Source organism: Porites lutea, chromosome 10 (genome assembly GCF_958299795.1).
Source record: "Porites lutea chromosome 10, jaPorLute2.1, whole genome shotgun sequence".
NCBI lineage: Eukaryota > Metazoa > Cnidaria > Anthozoa > Scleractinia > Poritidae > Porites > Porites lutea.
In genome coordinates this window covers 14,346,780-14,367,523 of record NC_133210.1, presented here as the reverse complement: position 1 = coordinate 14,367,523, position 20,744 = coordinate 14,346,780, and the positions used below count along the sequence as shown (strand labels likewise).

The window sequence follows — 20,744 nt, the reverse complement described above, 5'->3', positions numbered from 1 at the left end:
GAAGCAAAGGGAAATAATTGGCCGTAGAAGCCTGCTGTTAACTCTTGATGTAACTTATGTCCAGACTGTGGCTGCAAACTGGAGAGTTTTCAGAAGGTGGAAAAAGAAGAGAGGAAGAAAATAATAGAGCATTTTAATGGACTAGAAGATTACAATCTTCAGAACATTTACCTCAAAGGATTAATTGACAGCCGGGAAATTAAAAGGGTTGGACCTCAAGGACGAAATGGAAAGAGGAAGTGTTTGTACGAATACTTTGTACACATAAAAGAACAGAGGAGAGTCAAGGTAACCTCGAGAAATATACTGTCAATAAGGAATAAAAGGTGTAGAAATTTCTATATTTTTATATTGTCATAAATGTTGTCGCTCGTAATTGCGCTCCAAGAAGGCGTGTGATTAAAGCAATTCGAGAGAAAAAAAGTGTGTTTAAATCAGATAAATCAATAAAAAAACACCTTGGATGGGCTTTTCTAAGGTTTCTGAAACAAATCACATTTTACAACATTCATAAAACCTTTTTTGTTTAGTCTCATTTACACAGGAAAGTGTTCATCGTGGCATAACTGATCGTTTCACCTTTATCAAAGCAGAATTGTTGGACTTATTATATCATGATCACCACGACCATATCATATATTGTATATCATGACAAACACTAGTCTTTTAAAGGAAGTGTGCATGGTCATATATTAAGATTACTCAATCCTTTAAGGCAATTAAAAGGATGATTCAATATACTTTACATAAATATTTTTCAGGTCTGCCTTAATTCCTTCTGCTCTTTACATGAAATTTCGAGGCAGCGAATAAGGACGATACAAAGCAAAGAAGGTGCGAGGGACAGAAGGGGAAAGCACTCGAATCGGCTAACCAAAGTGACCGAAGAAACAAAGTAAAAGGTAATACCACGACTTTTAGTGTCATATATTCCCGAACCTGAACTTCACTCGGTCTGCGAACTCTATTCCCTTCAAACTGTATGCTGCACTGTGAGAGGAAACGTTTTTTGCTTATCCTCTAGAATGTGAAAACAACCATTTTAAACATTCTTACCATTGAAGTAATCACGGAGCAATCACAAGTTTCCTACAAAAATGCGAGACACCTTTCGTCAAAAGATTTGGTAGTTTAAGTTTTGTGCTCTACCTAAAACACGATAGGTGTTTTCACGATATACATATATATATATTTTTTTCAGATCAGGGACCACATAAATTCCTTCCCGGCACAGGAATCACACTATTCGAGGACGGATAATTCAGAAAAGCAGTTCCTAAAAGAGGATTTTTCAGTCCAAAGAAGGTACAACCTGTACTTAGAAGAAAACGAACCGGAGGTCTGCTACAGACAACACATTATTTCAAAGTAAGTCCAAAGGAAGTTACTTTTATTTAAATATTGGCGAAATCAATTTGCGTATGTTTTCGTTTCGAACCATGCTAATGATAACAAAACAATGACGTGATATACTATTAAATTGCTGATTATCAAATTCATTACGAAGGAAAACTATATTTTTATGGATAATAATCAACCGCTGGTTGGCCAATAATTACGATTTATTCAACTATGGATCAGAGCCAGCACAATGACGTTGTAAAGACATAACAATAAATCTACCTTAAAAAAATTTCTTTCTCCCTCCCCTCTCTCTCTTTTTGTTATTGCAGAGCCAAACAACAAAACGAGGCGCCGCCGACCGTTTTACGGCGGCAAGAGAGCCAAGACACCTACCGGCGGATTTTTAACACCGGCCGAATTCAATCTTGGTTTTGGTGTACCAAGAAGCGACACCTGCACCAGATGCAGAGAGCTGGACGTGGCCATCAAGGGCGCAACAGGTATGTTCAATCTTTCATATGTTGATAACTTGCGCTCTTCGGAAGCCGATGTAGAGCAACGAGATCTAAGTTTGTAGGTCATAACTTAGCCTAAGCGGACGCGGCCTCCGCTCGGCCTTCCATTTCGAGGCCCACGGTGTTAATTACCTTATAATATTGTATTCAAGGAAACCAGGAATGTATGACCGAATGAATGTATGAATGTATAACCAACACGTACAAAAATAGGTTCGGGCCATCTTAATCTGTCTTGTCTGCTGGCTATGGCTATGGAAACCAGAGGCCTCTACCGCTGACCAAAAGGATCGCGGCCTCTATGAACGAGAACGCAGCTTCAAGAGAGGTATGAGCGGCATCATGAGAAGAAGTACGGCTTTTCTCTTTTACCGGAGGAGACAGGAGCATGTGTGCTGGGGTTTCCTTATCTCCCCTCCTCCTCCCCTGCTCTTTCCTTTTTTTTTTTTTTGCTCTCGTCCCAACTTTCTCGACGAACTCGCACGAAAACGCTTGCTACGCAGGCTAGACTGGCGCGGGCTTAAAAAATATTAATAACTAATTGCCATAAGAGACAAACAAAAGTCATGCATCATATTTGTAAGGGGCTTCAAATAATATATTTTTTTAAATAATTAACTAAAACAATTGCCAATCGTTTCAGTGAATTTTTATTCTAGCTTAATATTCAAATATCCACCGAAAGTTTAGACCTGCAAAACAGTCCGTATTTTTGCGTATTCAAGTACCCACGCGCGCGGCGATCAAACAAAAAGTTGGGAACGAGGCTGAAAACAGAGAGCGAGACTGGGGAGAGACGATAAAAATACGTTTTTTTTCTCTAGCCTCACTCGCGCGCTTCGCGCGCGTAAGACTCTTACGCCACGCTTTACCGTTTTCTTTACTGATTTTGAGAAAAAAACCGACTGTTTTGCAGTCTACTGGAAGTTCTACGCCAACTACCAGTCTTCAGTCAACCTCCCTTAATTTTCTCGAGAGGAGAACAAATATTTTCAATATATCCCATAATATATGCTTAATCGTGCATTGTTAGTATTAATATCAAATTTAACGGTTCTGGTATATTCTTGTCTTCTTGACAAAACCAGCATCGATCAAGCTGTACGCCATATCAGTTATGCTGGTCTTTAGATCAGTTGGATTGTACTCCAAATCTTTCTTGGCCTGAAAAGAACAGAGTGAAAATACCGTTGGTTGTAATGGGGTGCCAGGCATGACGTTTTTTGCGAACTTTCTAGAAATCAACCGATACAATGCTTTGACGTCATACTACGACACGATTGGCCAATCGAAAAATGCCTTCTCCATATTAGGGTTTTCTTTGGTGGGAAAACGAAGAGGCCATGTTTTGATCTTTTCATCCGTTGGCTGATAAAACAAACAACGACCACTCACCGAAACCCTTTTTCAAGGTCATGCGAAAATCGCTCTAGCTTTGCATGTCGGTACGAAAAGATATCCGGTGGTTTAGTGTGACACATAACCATCTTACTGGATAACTTCGGACCATGCAACAACACGCCTGTTAGGTTAACAACAGCGGAAAACAAGACACCGACTGTCAAAAATTATCCATTTCACGGCATACATTACCTTTGAGTTGTCAAAATGGGATTCTTGGCCTATCTGAGGTAAAATCATCTTTATTGAGCCATCAAACAACGCCAAACATCGTAATACAAACTTGGGCGCAACTCGCGTTGGAACGTTATAACCTAAAAGATAGATAGGAAAGCAAAATTTATTCACTAGAATTCTCTCACGTTTACAATAAACCACACTAGCGTTATGAAGGGATACTTAAGAACACAGCAAAACCAAGGCATAATAGATTCATTTCCCGACATGTTCGCTAACTATCAGGCAAATCAGCCTGCAAGCATGCTTCTGGTCCTTCTTCGGAGCGCCTGCCACGCGAGCAGCGCGAGAACGTGCGAGCAAGCCGAGCCCCTCCCATTCCCGGACCTCACTCTTGCATCGCTCTACGGTCATTTCGTCCCGGTTACTTACCCCCTATTTTAGAACGAGAAATATATTTGAAGCGCGCTTGTTTTGGTTCATGGCTTATAGGACGAGGAATATTGTATTTGTAGCGCGCTAAATGACTTGAAAATAGTAGGCGGCGAAGTAACCGAGACGAAATGGCTTGGGGGTGAAATGACCGTAAAGCGATGCGAGAGTGAGGTTCCGGAATGGGAGGGGCTCAGCTTGCTCGCACCTTTTTAGAATCTACGAGATTTAGTAAATATACAAAGTTTATTACCAAGTGGACGGAACTCCTCGTCCAGAATTTTGGCTAGTTCAGGTATCCACATCGTCTCCGTAACTGTAATGTATCTGTTACCTGTAAGTACAAACATAAAATAATACGAGCACTCAGGGGATTTCAATGCTTTTTAAATGTCAAAACCAAAAAATCGACCAACTTTATTGAAACTCAACTGTTAACAACTACACAATTTTCAGACCAGCTAATAGCTAAGGTTCTAATCAAGGCGGGGGGAGGAAAGACAAATTCAATGCATTACATGGTTCATAAAAGTGAATGGACTAGCTTGCAATACAATGGATAGAATGAAATAACATGAAGCAAAGTAAGTAAATAACAGTACGATTAAGAAGAGAGACTAGGATAATGTATAATACAACTTAATGTCATTGAGGCAGTATTTCGGGCCTAAATCATGAGTGCAATCCATCTGCAACTTAGATTTCCGAAATGCACTGAACATGATGATTGCTTCCAACAAATCTAAGCCTCTTCTACAGAGGTGTGCTGTAGTGATCGCTATTGTTTTATCTGAACAAAGATTAGAAATATAGAATGTCCCTAACCAGCAGCCTTTGGTGACTTCATAGCACTAATGTGTGCTCTAGCAACATCTCTGACATCACACATGGGAAAGGACAGCCTTGGTACCATGGGCATTTCTCTTTGAAGCAAACGTCTATGAAACTAAACAAAATGCAAACTGAATATGTTACTTTACAAAAAGAGAAACACCCTAACAAAAAACGTTGTTACCTTAAGTACCACCCTGAAATAGCACATATACATCACACAATTTCAGTTTTGTTGGATAGTAAGTGACTGAACAAGAGTTTTTGAATATTTGTACTGAACTGTAATGACATTATTCCTGAAGAAGCCAGGTCATGTCTGGCAAAAACTGTTATTATTTGCTCCCCTAAGTGTAAAATCATTACCCTTAATTTGCTTTATAATTATTTCGAAATGTGTCCACTATACCCACTGGGATCCAAACCCCTACTTTTTTAATCGTTGGCCCTTACAAAAGTAACCTAGCTAAGTGAAGTGTTAAATTGGTATTCAGAGAGTACTAGAGGGAAAATAAGGAATAAATGCATTGTATACCATGTCTTTTTAAGTACCGTAAATCCTCTATTAAGCCCCCCGGGGGGCTTATTTTTTTCATAAAAGAGAGGGGGGGCTTATTTAATTTAGCAAAACGCATCACCTGTAGCAAAAATACCCTGGTATGAGACAGAGTAGACTTACGCGTTGTACAATTAAAGTCACTGTCAAAAGTATTTATTTCACTTGTGGGAGCCTACAAGTAACAAAAACAAAATTCTTATTCTTCAAAAATGTTCTCCACAGAGAACTAGAGCGCAAAGTTGAGAAAGTTAAGCATATGAAGTTGGAGGTCATGCGGCCAAAGACCAAAAACAATATGAACTTTCAGCGTGAATAAGCCATAACTGATTATTCCATGTTAATCGTTAATTTTTGTGTGAAGAATAAGGATTGGGGGAGGGGGAGGGGGGGCTTAATAGAGAGGGGGGGCTTATTAACTTTCCTCCTCTGAAAAGGGGGGGCTTATTGGAGAGGGGGGGCTTATTTGAGAGGGGGGGCTAAATAGAGGATTTACGGTATGATGGTATCAGTGACAGTGTTGTTACCAGGATTTCATACACTGGGGTCCACAGGACCCATACAGAAGCTAAAAGAGGGTCACAAAGTTTTCACAAGTCTGAGTGCTAGATAATGATGGTACCAATTAAATTTTGGCTTATACTATGAGGAAATGTACGTATGTGTACGTATGCTTACGCACATTTTGTAATTGGTTTTTTCCTTCTTTGTGCCTTTGGGACCCCTTGGGCTAATTATAGTGCGGCATTTCCCGAAAAAGAGCGGCTATGCCACAACGCCGTGATCTGGTAAGAACACTACAGTTACAGTATAGACTGAAAAAACATACCACAAAAAGGGCCACTTAATAACCCCTAGGGCTATAGTACATCCTCGTAAGGGGTTTTAGAAGGACTTACAAATGGGCAGGATTATAACCAGAATAGAAAAAGGGATTCAAAACAAAGCTAGAGCAGTAAGAGTCAAAATACGTTTTGTATTTTATGGTTTTTAATAAAGCTTTAAAACATCATAATAACTCAAATTCATTTCAATACAAGCCAGAGAGGGGTTTATCATTGGATGTATTTTTTTGTTTACAGGTAGATGGGCTTATAAGTAAGGGTGGGTTGGGGTTGTGGGGGGGGGGGGGGGGGGGACTTTAAAAGTGACACTTAACAGTATAGCATTCCCACATATGCTACCATGATACATCCTTTAGGACTGCCACCACAACTACCGTGATTTCAATATTACCTCCATACTTGTGCATGTTGAACCCTGGAGTACAGGACCAAGAATAAAACCAGGAGTGATGGTGCACAATTCAAACCGCTCATCATCTACAACAAATGATTATTCAATAACCACGTCAACAACCACGCTAGTAGCCAGGGGCTACTAATTTTACCAATCAACTCTGTATGAGGGATTGGAACTCATAAAGGCTTTTTCATGCATGCACATGTGTCCCTACTTGTTATTCTGCGATGCTTGCAATAGCTTGCATGCAGCACAGCCCTCATAAGTTTTCTAGGAATCCCCGTCCCTCTTGGTTCCAGGGTTTGGAATAAACTGGGTGAAGAGGCATAACTACAGGTTGAATAGCTCTGAACAGGACTGTTGATAGCAGTGAATGGTTATTATGTCTCAACATCCTGTGGAGACAACCCTGTTTAGTGAATACCAGTTGGAAAAATCTTCAGTTGATTTCCATAGTTGCTGATAGGATTTTTCTTTCCCAACTGAAAAGATAATACACATGTTTTTCAGGGTGAGAGGGAAAAAGTATCACAGGCTTAACATGTACCCTATGATAATAAGCTCTCCCAACCTGGTAAATTTTTAACTAGGTCCCAGGCTGCTCTCTCTGCAAGGATCTTGCTTTTCTCGTAAGGGTTACTCCTCTCTTCTATGGCCCAGTCTTCCTCTGTAAAGACTTTATTTTCACTCATTCTTCCAGCTGTAGATTAAAAACACAGTAACTATTACTTTTCAACCATTCTCACTCGAATACTTTACTGGAACATACTGCTTTCAAAGACGTACTACACTAAACCAGATCTGACCTTGACCATACAGCCTGCTAGAACACACCTATTTAATTCAAGCAGTGAAATCAAGAGCCTTGTGACCTATCTACATATAATTTAAAAGTTTGAAGAAACTGACAAGTAATTGATAATATCAGTTTGTGTTGCATTTAGTCAGTTGATAGCCTGAAGTTCTTAAGAATGCACTGTCTACAAATCTTTACTCATCCATTTGTAAATGTATGGCTTTTTTTATTACATATTTTAGTAAAATCCAACTAGTGGTCTATTATCAAAGCTGCATTCTGATTGGTTGAGCTACTACTGGGCTATTTGTTATAGCCCACTAGTAGCAAAAAGCGCTGGATTTTTGGCAGCAAAAAAGGATTAAAGTCTTGCTTTAAGTTGTTTATTTTATTCGATATTTTTGACCAACTAGTTGAATTTTAATAAAACAATTATTCCTCTCGCCCTCATGGCCTCTGAGTCAATAGCCCATTTGGCCTTCGGCCTCATGGGCTATTGACTCAGAGCCCATTCGGGCTCGAGGAATAATTGTTAATTATTGAACTTCGCTTTCACAAATTAACCTTGTTTCAGAAAATAATGAATTGTGAGCATCAAAATAAGGAGACTACACATGCAAGGCTGTAAATTCACAAATGACAGCAACAGTTCTTTTATGTCACATTCTTACTTTTTCTAAGATCACACATTGCACATAACTTCTTTAACACCCTGCAGGTGTGCTGGATGAATGTGATGTGTGAAACCAGCTCTTACCATAAATTGTAGCACCAGAACTTGTCAGTACAACTCTTTTCACTGCCCCCTTAGTCTTTGCACAAGCTTCAAGCACATTTTTCGTTCCCTCTACCGCAGGTCTTATCACCTCCATTTCATCTCTGGGATTTTCATTTGGGAAGGGTGACGCCACATGGATCACGTAGGTGCAGTCTTTAACAGCTCTTCCAATAAGAAAAAAGGATACTTAATTTTAAAGCAACCTGTCAGCAGCAAAAAATCTGAAAATTTATCTGGAAATTTAATCCTTTAGAGCAACTTACTATCATCAATCCACCAACTGCCAAACCCCCTCCCACCCAACCATAATGAAATTGGAAGCAGGAAAGTTATCAATTATTAATAATCGATGGGAATCGATCAATTTATTAACATAATAATTCCACATGGAAGATCGAGGTAGACTTGAGCGTCTGCACAGACATATAAAGAAAGAAGAAGAAAAAGAAATAATAAGCTTTTAAAATGGTGTTTGAACGATGACTGCATCCCAGGTCAGTTGAATCTTTGCAATGAACTCGAAGCCAAATCGATCAAGTTTGTACTACTGACAAGGAGATATGTTAATTGTCTTAATTATTTGTGCTGTTTTTCATGGAGCCACATCGATGAACAATTCTCAAACTTTGCTACTAAGGTTTAAAAATAATATACGATCTGCATACACTCCCGCGATACCTGAAGATATGGAACATGAATTTAGTGCCAACAAAAGCAGGGTTATATGCTTCTGGTGCCAATCGATGGCAATTGATGAAGTTCACGACCATTTAAGTGTGATTATCGACTGATCATCGATTGGCCGACGCCAATCGATGCTAATCAACAGTAATTAATTGATTGTCATTGATTGATTTTCCGATCATTGATTTTCATCGATTGTTCAGGTCCTGAAATTTTACATGGGTGATGTAAGAGCAGTTCTGTGCATCTAACAGGGCACTTCCCTTGAAAAGGTTGCACAAGAGCTGTTGACCAACTGCTCAGAATTTAAATTAGATAAGTTATCTTTAATGATTAGTCTTCTATGGTAATTTGCAGGGATATTTTCCTTCTCTGAGGGTAGTCAATCTTTACGATTACATAATCGTATTCTTACATATTATGTTTATTTTAAATGTCAATTGATTACGTAATGACAATAACCATGAAGTTGAAAATGTCACGAAAATGTTCCACGCTGATATGGTCAAGTGACAAGAAAGATGTACTCATTTTATTAAAATGCATATTAAGGCCTATTTTATTTACAATACAGGAACCAAGATCTTTGTCCACCACATATAAATACTTACTCCATCCAGGATTCCTTGTCCATAAGGTCAGCTTCGACTAGTTCTAAATCATATTTGGCAGATTCAGGCTTCAGTTTTCGCAGAGGTACTACTTTCTTTTCGTTGGCCAAGCTTCTGACTGTTCCACGAACCATATACTCTCCGTTTTCGAGCAATTGTTGCACAACATGAGACGCAAGGAAACCTGATGCACCTGTCACGAGAACTCGAGACATATTTGTATAACTGGGCACCATCCACGGACTTTTCAGACAGCAAAACCTTCGATCGATAAAAACGCGATCTACCTAGCAAAATCGAAGGCCTAGGAGGATCGGAGAGAGGTCACTGAGTGGCACGGCCACAACTCACTCAACCGGTAGGAATCTTCCAACAGTATTTTGCGTTGTAAATGTAACACACCATAATACGTATGCAAATGTATATTAAAAAAGGAAAAGCTCCTTATTGGATGTCAAAAATACGACAATCTCAAACTGTGCGAAATTGTAAAGAAAATTATGAGCTGTGATACAGCTGTGGGACTCCATTTCCGATTTGAGCCAGTAGTTATCTTCATCAGCGGATAAGTTGTGCCCAGGGCCTTCACTCTTTTTGCCGGGCCTCATTTTACTCCCTCCCGCTACAACTATCTGAACGCCTGGAGCAGGCAGGGGCACCCACAGCAACGACTGTTTTCTGTAAAATATCTTTTCGGAGGAGAAAAAACTTGCCTAGAATTATTTATAGCTTGAGGAAGAACTAAAAAATTCTAGATAACCAATCCATTCATGTACAGTTTTCGAAGCTTTTTAAATTAATTCCCTAAAATTTTCTTAAGTTTTCGCATTTCACTCCTCATGTAAACTATTTTCGAAGAAAAAAGCAACCTAAAATTTTCGGATTCGAGAATGCGATGGACAGAGGAATCAGAAAAATTCTCACCTTCGTAAATCTTTAAATCGTGTCTAAAATTTTCGGGAAAATATTTCTCCGAAGCCCTTGTAATTTCGAAAAGACTCAAGTTACCTTAGGATGGCCGAACAGATACAAACGCGGGAATGCATTTATAGAGATCTAAAAGTACTCTGGATAACTTAAAAAGTGTTCTCGATGCATTTAGCAGGAAACCGTCGTTGGGTGCCCCTTAGAAATGATGCGCTGTGTGATGGCTATACACCGTATTCACAAATGGCGGACACGCGGGAAAAAACTGGTGCCTAGTCATGAAAGTGAGGCGTTGGAGGATAAACAAAAATTGCAAATGAAGACTTTCAGTAAACTTGCAGAGTGTTTAGCACGGATTCCACCTAAAATAACTTTGTACGGACTTCTTTTTAAATACAATTAAGTGGGATGTCTTCTGCTTTTAATGTTTACTTGCGATTTGCTGTTTGCAATCAAAAGGGACACGCATATCTTCAAGGAAACAGGATGATTTTGTAGGTTTCCGAAGCATCAGAAGCCCGAAGAGTAGGTGATGGCTGGAGAAAAGCGGCAAATATGTTTGCCCAAACTTCACACTGAAACCGAATATGAAAGCCAGAGCACTACAATTCTGTATTGGATCAAATTAATTCCGTCGCTTTGGAGTGAATTGTTAGAGGTACGTTGGCAGAGCTTAGCAAAAATCTCATGATTTCTTTGTCATTGCGAAATAGTTAAAAATAGTTTTATCAAAATTAGAAACTGTAGTGTGTGAATCTTATGGCTTGCGATTTGCTCTTTTAGAGCTCTTGGTAAAAAAAGTGGTATAAAGCTTACATTTTACTTGGTTAAAATTTTAAGGCAATGTTTTTGTCAGGACTGCACACGGCAAGCTTCGGTTTTGAATAATAATTGAATTCGAGTCTGGATCAGTTTAAGAAGACCATCATTTTATTTATTTATGTATTCTTCAACTTTAAAATATTATGGAACATAAAGTTAAAACTCTTAACAGCCAAGGGTAAGAAATACGAAATTACTCGCTGAAATGATATGTGGCCGGCTTACCGAGTCTGCCGAGTAACAAGTTGAAATTTTGAGCGTACCTCCTCTCGTCGCTCCTGCATTTATACCTAAAAAATAGTTCTAATTGATGTCCTTCATTGATAAAGACCAGAGAATAACGTCCTGGCAAACAAAAACCAAACATAACTTCATCGGAACCTCAGTCACCTCTTCTTTCCTGTCTTCCTTTTTTCCATCTCGACTTGAACTGTTTTGTTCAACGGCAGACGTCTCTTGCGTTAACAGTTGCAACTAGGCCATATATCTGTCGCTTATTTCTTTTTTTCTTGCCACCAAGATTTGTTTATATTTCTGTTTCACCGAATTGCAGTGAGCTGGCTTTCGTATTCGGTTTCAGTGTGAAGTTTGCCTCTTTTCTCCGCCATCGTCCACTTGTCGAGCTTCTGATGCTTTGGAAACCTACAAAATCATCCTGTTTCCTTGAAGATATACGCGTCCCTTTTGATTGCAAACAGCAAATCGCTACTAAACATTAAAAGCAGAAGACATCCCACGTAATTGTATTTAAAAAGAACTCCGTACAAAGTTATTTTAGGTGGAATCCGTGCTAAACACTCTGCAAGTTTACTGAAAGTCTTCATTTGCAATTTTTGTTTATCCTCCAACGCCTCGCTTTCATGACTAGGCACCAGTTTTTTCCCGCGTGTCCGCCATTTGTGAATACGGTGTATGTGCATGCTTTTTTATAAACCTAGGGTACAAACGGAACAGGGGCCGATCACGGCTTAGCCTGCGAACGCAGCCGTATTTTCGGTCATTACTCTCCACCCGAATTGCAAACTCGTCTGCGTTCGCAGGCTAATCACTGTTACTAGTAACGGACAAATGAGTTCTCCCGCCCCTTCTCTGTTTTTCATTGTTTCGTCACCAAATATCACAAAATTACAACAGTTTGCTTCTTAAGGTCAGGTAAAAATGTATCGCTTGCCGCGGTGAAGCGAGGCCGCTAAATCAATATTTTGTACATAAAAAGCAAGGGCCAACGTACAAACCAAAGGTGCCGGGTCCTGATGGATCTAAAACATCTAACCTGCAATTTTAATTTGTAAGGAAACAGTGAAAAAAGAGAATGAGAATATAATTCCAATATTTCGTCAGGCACGGCCTGCTTTCCTAATCAGGGAATTACTTACAAAGAGAAAGCAGAAAGGTCGTTACAATTTATAAACCAAGAAATAGCAGAAAAGAAACTAGGGCACGTGTAGTTACAGTCCTTGGAAACAAGGAATATATAGTCTGGTAATAGCGCCTCCAGTGGCTGTCGTTCCTTCGCAAACAAACATACGCCAACAAATATAATAAATAAATACTACCTGTGTTGATGTTAGTTGCCAATTTTATTATCATTTTATTAACATTCTTGACAACGCCTAAGAGAGATGTAAGCGATATGTGATTCTAACTTTTCCTAATCCCTGTACGGGGTCTTCCCAGGCCTTCTCAGTCAATGCATTTCGGTGACGTATCCGAGACGAACGGACCACGTGACCCGAGACTCAATGGGTGCGCGGAATAATGAGGCCAACGAGTGAAAGCCATTAATAGCGTATGCGAATAGTGAAAAGTAATTTCCAGATCTGATTGCGGTTGAATTGAATATGTCATCGATTTTTCCAGCATCCCTTTGCAAGTATCCCGTCATGATGGAAAATTCCTTCTTCGGCTGGATGGAACATTAACTGGTACAGCAAAAATCTGTCATAAAAAATTGATGTCTCAGAAGACAGCAAACTTAGTGGCGAGGACGTTTTAAGTCCGTCTTAATTTCAACTTTTTCTTTCCCTCGCCCCATGTAGGGGAATTCGGATTCCGGAATCCGGGAAATCTGGAATCGTGTGCTTTGGAATCTGGAACTCAGCTCAAGGAATCCGGAATTCCACTCACGATTGGATTCCAGAATCCAAGTTCCACTGACAAAGACTGGAATCCAGTACTTGGAATCCGGAATCCACGGCTTGGAATCCAGAATCCAAGACTGTCTTAGATTTCCTTACGTGGCTAATTTCCTTTTTATATCTATATATCTTATATATATAATAACTAGACTTCCCTACGTCAAGGCAACACAAGGCAATTCTTAAGTCAAGAAACGCTTGCATAATGAATTTTTGTTCCGCCGAGGCTGAGTATCAAGTACAAACCTAGCAAAACGAAATGTCATCCAGATGGAGCCGGGAAGGCCATCTCTGACTTTTTTCATACCTGACTCCACCTGATTTCTTCTTCATCCTGCCGTTGCTGTTTTTTGTTGTGAACTAAACCACAAGCTTGTTTCCTTAAAGTGTCTTCCAGTCTTTGAATCTGAAGTCAAATACAAAAAATCAAGGGAGGGCGGGTAATGGGGCACTGCTCTTGAGACAACTAATTTACCACTCATTGAGTTGTCGAATATAACGACTCTTTCTTTTTACTTTCTCAAATCATTAATAATTCATAAAGAAAATACAAAGGAAATTTTAGTTTAATGAGTGTTTGGAAATCAGATGAAAAACTGCTCATTTTTGCATCCTTAATTTTTCCTTCTAAAATCATTTTGTTTGGGAAGTAATATCATGCATTCGACACGGTGTTTCATCACCAGATGAAACAACTCGAAGTCCGTCAAAAAACTCTACTGCGCCTCGTATTTTCAACTCTCTCCTCAGTGTTTCATCTGGTGATGGAACACTGCGTCTCATGCTTGATATATTACTGGGAAAGTTATTTCCTATTTACCGTGCCCGCTTGCCCTGAGGGTGATTATTCTTAAAAGTGCTCTAAACTCTTTGGTAAGTCCCGCCCCCTTGGGGTAGAAGGGAATTTTATTTTCCAACCATTTTTAAGGGGAGATTGTTAGAAAGGCCGTGGGATTATTATACAGCTGTCGTCCGGTTTCATAGGAAACCAGGAGAGGAGCCCAACGATCAACAGCAACTGAAAACCTTCAGATAAGGGGGGCCGGCCCAGTCATCCAGACCCTGAGATAAGGCGGGAGGCGGGGGCTGTCTCAAAAAAAAAATTTTTTCGGCCCTTCGGGCCTCAGTTTGGTCGAAAGGCCCCTCCCTTGGATCCGCCACTAGGTATATACTCTCCGTAAAGGACAGCCTGTGTCGCAGACGTGATCTAACTAGCATGAACTAGAAACGTCTGCCAAGTGGCGCCAATATCCATGTTTTCGGCCCCCAACGAACTCAACGAATTACCGGAATATCATTTCGAATTTCCTTTCCTTTCTTGATGGATAAATCGATCATGTAATGGCTTTTTCAACAGGCCAATCATGGCGCGTACTGAAATCCTCGTGGGGGGCCAGAACAAGGATTTCGGCGCTGTTTCGCACTCGGACTTAACCAGAAGTTTACCGAACCGGCCCATGAATTATGTTTACACATTTAGTGATTGTGTAGAGTAACAATATAAATCTCGCAATCACAGTGACGTCATCAAATTGTAAAGTTAAATAGTGAGGTTTTATGAATTCTTATTTACACGAGGTGGAAGATAAACAAAAAGTAACTCTTTGTGCAAGTTTCCATCCCCGTAGCATGTTTCATTTCGAAAATACAGCAATTTGAACTTCCGAGGTTTCACAGTGCTTGACACCAACATAGCGGGAATACTGTCTCGTTGAAAAAAAGTCTCTCCTATTGATTTTCAGCAGTATGAACCATTTCAAGTATAAGAAGATATGTTTATGTGCAGGTATGCTAGTTCTGGAGTGAAAAGAAAGAGCTTTTATAGAAAAGTGAACTCCAGGTTTTTTCGTTGATTTCCGGCGGCCATATTGGTGCACCAAAACGGTACACCAATATGGCGTCTCTATACCAAGCTCTACAAAGGTGCGTGAAACGTGAGAGTGTAAACAGTCTATAAGGAGGGGCGGTAGGATGCTTATTGGAGAGGGGTGTATTAAAAGAGAGGAGGGGCTTATTTAGATAGACTGCAATAAGATAAAAAAACAGTTTTTAAGACAGAATCCACTAGGAAATAGTCCAGTTTCGAGTTCGCTATGACCGCTGAATTAAAGAAGTGAAGACGCATTTTTTACAGGCTTAGCCTCCACACGAAGTAATACATTCCCAAATTCCAACGAGAAAAAGACCTGTTTATTACTCTGTCTATTGTTTATATTCAAATTTCAAACACTTACTTGCCGGAATTTCTGAATATTTTACTTTATGTCGAGGTTAACCCTGTATGAATGTGTCGTTAATGTTTGTGTTCAGCGGTAATTTTTAATTCGAAACTGAACTATTGAGTAATTTTAATTCTCAGTTGACAAAAACCTTGCATCAAACTAATTTAAAGTATATTGCATTCTTGTTTACATTTTTCAAGGGCTAAAGATGTTATTAGTCATCTGTAATAACACCAAAGAAAATTGCTTTTGGGAGCCGGAGAAAATGAATGTCAAATTTCACAAAACAACATCTTACACATAAAGTTTTCAGAATTTTACCTTTGTTTTCACAATTCTTGTGAAATTTGACATTCATTTTCTCACACTTCCATTAGAGACAGTTTTCTTTGGTGTCATTACAGACGACTTACTACATCTATAGCCCTTGAAAATTTTAAAAAAGAATGCAATGTTCTTTAAATCATTCTGGTACAAGGTTTTTGTTCACTGACAAATGAAATTACTCAATTTCCTGGTGGATTCCGTCTTAATATTTGAAAGTGTAACGCTTCTAATCAACAATACCTGTTCTTTACACTTCCGTAGTTTCGTTTGTAGTTCATCTCTGTCAGCTATGCTTACTATTAGTCGCTTCTATAGGCAGAGACACAGAGAGTTGTTACATGAAACGCCACTTTTCGAGTCGTTACAGTGGAAACTTTTCAGGAGCAACGGAGCTTCTGAAAAGGTCGCCCTGATTTCCCAATAGGAATGTTCCAAACGAAAATTCATGTTCCACTCTTCCAAAACTCCTTGTAGCACGGTTTGCGGTAACATCTACATCTACATTAATTACGCGGGACGACTCAGTCAGCCAGCGTCATAAATTCGGTAGCGCACTCCTTTCGTATTTTTCTTGGGAGTCAAAAATTGCCTTGTCTTTTTAACTTTCCGTATCCCGTGCCCGTCCCGAAAACTTGGGTGATTTTTACTGGCTTCAACTTCGAATCACTTGCTGGTCAGGTTGGACTGCACAAGCAGTAAAAAGATACTGCGTCTGCAAATGAGGGAAAAGTAAGCTTACTGCGTAGAGGAGGACAAAGCCAAGGCTGTGCTGTAACTTACGGCGCCCGGTCGCTAGACTACAAAACAGTCGGGTTTTTTTCTCAAAATCAGAAAAGAAATCTGTAAAGCGTGACGTAAGAGTTGCGCGCGCGAAGCGCACGAGCCTGCACGATACCCTGTTACGAGCACAGATCTCCTATTTTCCTCCTTTTACCCTTCTCCACAGGTAAAAAGACTCTTATTTCTGGCAGTGGTAAAAAAATGCAGTCAATGTATAAGACAATTTACCTTAATGTGAAACAGCTCAGAATATATTTCATTAGCTCTCTTTGCCAGTGTACTGCTTTCGAGCTTGAGAGATTGATTCTCTTCCTGCGTCCTGCAAAGCTCATCTACGAGGGCCTATAAGGTTGACAGACACACAAAATTATTTTTGCCGTGCGGCTAGTTAACTAATCTGATCAAGACCCCGTAAACACGAGCCGAGACAAATCTTTGAACGGACACAAAAACTTGCACGGTTCCGCCTTTCGTTTACACAGGACAACAAACGATATTGCAATCTGTTACAGAATTTGCACGGTTCCATGTAAACGAGTTGCACAGGTAAAAAATTTCTCCATTCAGAAATTTGTCAGAACCCGTGTTAAGGGTGTCTAAAAAGCATCTTTACGGACATTAGATTTTTGACCATTTCTCCATGTCTATACAAAGTTTTTCTAGATTTTATCCACGGCATTACTGCGGTCAAACGTCTGGGGCGTTTCTTTTAAATGTAGATATCAACAATTACCTTATAATTTTTCAGCGCGTATTCCTGTCTTGCCAGAAGATTGGCCCTTGCTCTTGATACTGGAGCAGAGAAGACTCGATGTCGTGGTCCAGAGACTCCTGTCCTAAAACAACTTACGTGTGATCTGCTTGACAACAGACGATGCCTGGTGACCATTGTGTGTTCATCATCATCAATCTCTGGAAATGACTTGAGAAACAAATGTTTGAAAATAGCTTTTTCCTCATCCTTCATTCATCACTGAACTCAATGGGGACGTAAAAGTATCCACACAGTAATTTTCAAGGAGTTATAATAACTCCTCTAGAGGGGCTAATTTAACTCCTTACGGTGGAGTTATTTTTTGGGGAGTTATTTTAACTCCAAAAAGGAGTTTAAAGAACTCTTTTTCAGGAGTAAAAGTGACCCCAGATATTGAGGAGTTAAAATAACCCCAAAAAAGGAGTTATCCTGTACCTAAAATTTTTACTCCACTTTCAGAGTTAAATTAACTCCAAAAAGAGTAAAAACAACCCATGTAAGGAGTAAAATTAACCCCATTTCGGAGTTATTTTAACTCCAGACTGGGAGTAAAAAGAACTCTTTGTCAGGAGTAAAAATGACCCCAAATTTGGAGTTAAATTAGGAGTTAAAATAATCCCAAAAAAGGGGTTATCCTGTTCCTAAAATTTTTATCCATTTTTGGACTATAACTCCCTAAAAATTACGGTGCACGCTATTTTTCAAAAATAGTAGTGAACGTTTCCCTGGTGGTGTGGTCTACCCATTCCTCTGCTATCACTAACATATGAAACAGTATGCTCATAGCTGACGCACCTACAGCGGCAGCAAGTGGCCCCATTGTATGCCAGGAGCCCATATGGTTATGGGCTCCTGTGTATGCTGATATCCGAGCTTACTGGAAGGAGAAGAGAATCACGTTCATTGTCAAGAGGGCCAGGTATGCGGAATCTTTGATTATGCTAAAGATATAAGGAAGTTTAGAGATCTAAGGTTCCACATACTGTTGCCCTTAGGTCCTGCCTTAATATTAGATGGTATGACAAGGCCTGAGGTGCTAAAAAGATGATGACAGAACTGGAAATATAAATGACTTAGATTTAATTCTTAGGTTAGATGACATGTGTTTTATTTGCTGAGAACATAACTGGCTTTTAGGACTGATTTTTCGCCTTTTAAAGAAATTTACCTAGCCTGTTAAAGAGTGATATTGCCAGCTAATTGTTTTTTGAGGCTCTTTCGAGGTATTAAATTTAGTCTCACCTTATGACAGTTTTCAATACTCTCTTCCTCTTTCTTAATCTGCGATTCATGATCAGCTACCCGTAAATTTCCAGTAGGTTTCGTCTGGCATTCAACATGAGTCACAGCAACGAACTCCTGTTCTTTTTCATAATTTCTTTCTCGATAACTTTCTAAATTTGTTCCATGTTCTGTCTGACATTCAGCATCACAAGATCCAGGTTCCGTTTGGCATTCAACATGAGTCACAGTAACCACAGTAACGCACTCTTGTTCTTTACCATTATTTCTTTCTTCATAATCTAAACTTGTTTCATGTTCTGTCGGACATTCAGCATCACAGGATCCTATTAATAAACATTACAAAATGAAATCAATTCTAACAACAAACACAGCAGAGGCTGCAAGAGTTATGATGACAACGACAACAGTTGCCTCCTTTCGCCACTGCGCATAACTTTGCGCATTCGTAGGAAGGTCCGAGGAACCTCCCATATAATCAATTAACAGCACTTTTCCATGGCTCCTTTTCTAAGCAAGGGCAAAAAAAGTCCGAAGAAAACTGCAGTTCTAAGTTTGCCATTTTGGTGTTTTTTTTTGTAAGTTTTTCCGATGGTACATCTCGCCTCAACTATCTTAGAACAATGTCCCGTTGCCCGCAGCTTCCTAAAATAGATTTCTTCTTTCGTCCTCGGCCGAGATTTTTTTGTGGGAAAGCCCCAGGTTAACGGGGCTAACCAAGACTTCTAAGCTGACTAGTCCTTAGAAGTCTTCGCATAACGCGCACGGCAGGAGCAGGGGTTTTCTGTCCCTCAGTTTCCTCCTTCCCGTCACACCCCGTACGCCACTACCCACTAGGGAGAGGCCGGGTTGTGACAGACGACTGGGGGCAAGTCAGGAGTGAAATAGTAGCGTGGGTTATGAACCTGTCATGAAAGAGCTCGCCAAAAACGTGGTACAAAATCTCACAACCGTAAGCGATTCGATTTGACAGCTAATTTTCCTTACATCTTCTGTTTCCACTCCCCTCTCCCCTACCGACGGCCCGTTTATCCTTCGAGGAAAATACGTTTTGTAGAAAGTGTTTCTCTATAAGGACACCGCTAGGATGCAGCTGTTTAGCTATGACACCAAATCGTGCCAAAATTAATGTAATCATTATCCGAACTACCAAATTAAAGTAATACTGTAGGTTCACGTTTATAAATATTTATAGCTACACTTACCAATTAGTGTAGTCTTTAAGGAACTGTTTTCATTATTTTCTTCTTCTTTATGGTCCACAGGACCCTGTAGACCTGAATTATTAGTACGTTCGTTAACATTTAACGTTGCTTTTTCTTTATCCAGAGGGGTTTTCTCCATCACCGTGCGGAGGGCATTCAATTCTTCGCGCTCTAAATCCAACCTTCTCCGCTCCGCTGCCAATTCTCCTTTCTCATACCAAAGTTTATCTCGATCACCTTCTAGTTCTCTTGCATGAAGCAGGGAATTCCTTCTTATTTTACTCAAGCTATCATGACTATTAAATACTTCATCTACAAATGATTCCATTTCTAATTTGAATTTTACAAGCTCTGTCGACAAAGATTCGTTCGGAGCCTGTGATGCCGCAAGTCTTCCCGTTAAGCTTTGGAGAATAGGGTACACTTCATCGATATCTGTGTATTTCGATTGTGAGCTCTCTACAGCCTCAAGTAGCAGTCTATTTTTTATCATCGCAGCTTCGAGTTTTCCTTGAAGATTAGAGACACCCTCTAGAAAAGGTCCAACATCCAGCAACGCCATGCTGGAGTTTTCGCGATGAAACTTGATTACTTTTTTTAAAGATCGCGTTGACAACACATGTAAGTAAACAATGGTACGAAGGAAGAACAACCTACATTCCCGCGATTGCTTCTGATTGGTTTATTTCTAGGTCAATATCATTGAATATTGAATATCATTCAATATTTATTACATACAGTAGTTCTCATAACCTTGTTGACGTTAATATAGATTTTATCCGTTTTGCAGTGGTTCACACGAAGACAAGATAACAAAAGCGGTTTTAACCAAAGAAGACCAAAGTTTTCCATTAAAGCTGTCATTAACCATAAGATAATCTAAAACTGATTTTAAACTTCTCTGCGACGAAAAAAATGCATCAATCGCCTTAGTCATTTAACAAAAATGTCACCCGGTTT

The 20,744-nt window shown here is 39.7% G+C and overlaps 2 protein-coding genes across 2 annotated transcripts; both read right to left on the bottom strand.

The window, feature by feature from the left end:
• Window positions 1–2,746: 2,746 nt before the first annotated feature.
• LOC140950063 (uncharacterized) lies at window positions 2,747–9,867 on the bottom strand. The gene is made up of 8 exons (XM_073399226.1): window positions 9,368–9,867; window positions 8,052–8,236; window positions 7,070–7,198; window positions 6,493–6,578; window positions 4,695–4,815; window positions 4,123–4,203; window positions 3,453–3,574; window positions 2,747–3,023 (listed from the first exon to the last, which is right to left on the bottom strand). The coding sequence occupies exons 1-8, from the start codon at window positions 9,601–9,603 to the stop codon at window positions 2,907–2,909; spliced, it is 1,077 nt and encodes a 358-aa protein (XP_073255327.1). The 5' UTR covers window positions 9,604–9,867; the 3' UTR covers window positions 2,747–2,906.
• Window positions 9,868–12,794: 2,927 nt separating this feature from the next.
• LOC140949561 (uncharacterized) lies at window positions 12,795–20,346 on the bottom strand. The gene is made up of 7 exons (XM_073398719.1): window positions 19,785–20,346; window positions 18,580–18,905; window positions 17,317–17,505; window positions 16,812–16,925; window positions 16,044–16,112; window positions 13,562–13,660; window positions 12,795–13,054 (listed from the first exon to the last, which is right to left on the bottom strand). The coding sequence occupies exons 1-7, from the start codon at window positions 20,344–20,346 to the stop codon at window positions 12,998–13,000; spliced, it is 1,416 nt and encodes a 471-aa protein (XP_073254820.1). The 3' UTR covers window positions 12,795–12,997.
• Window positions 20,347–20,744: the final 398 nt, after the last annotated feature.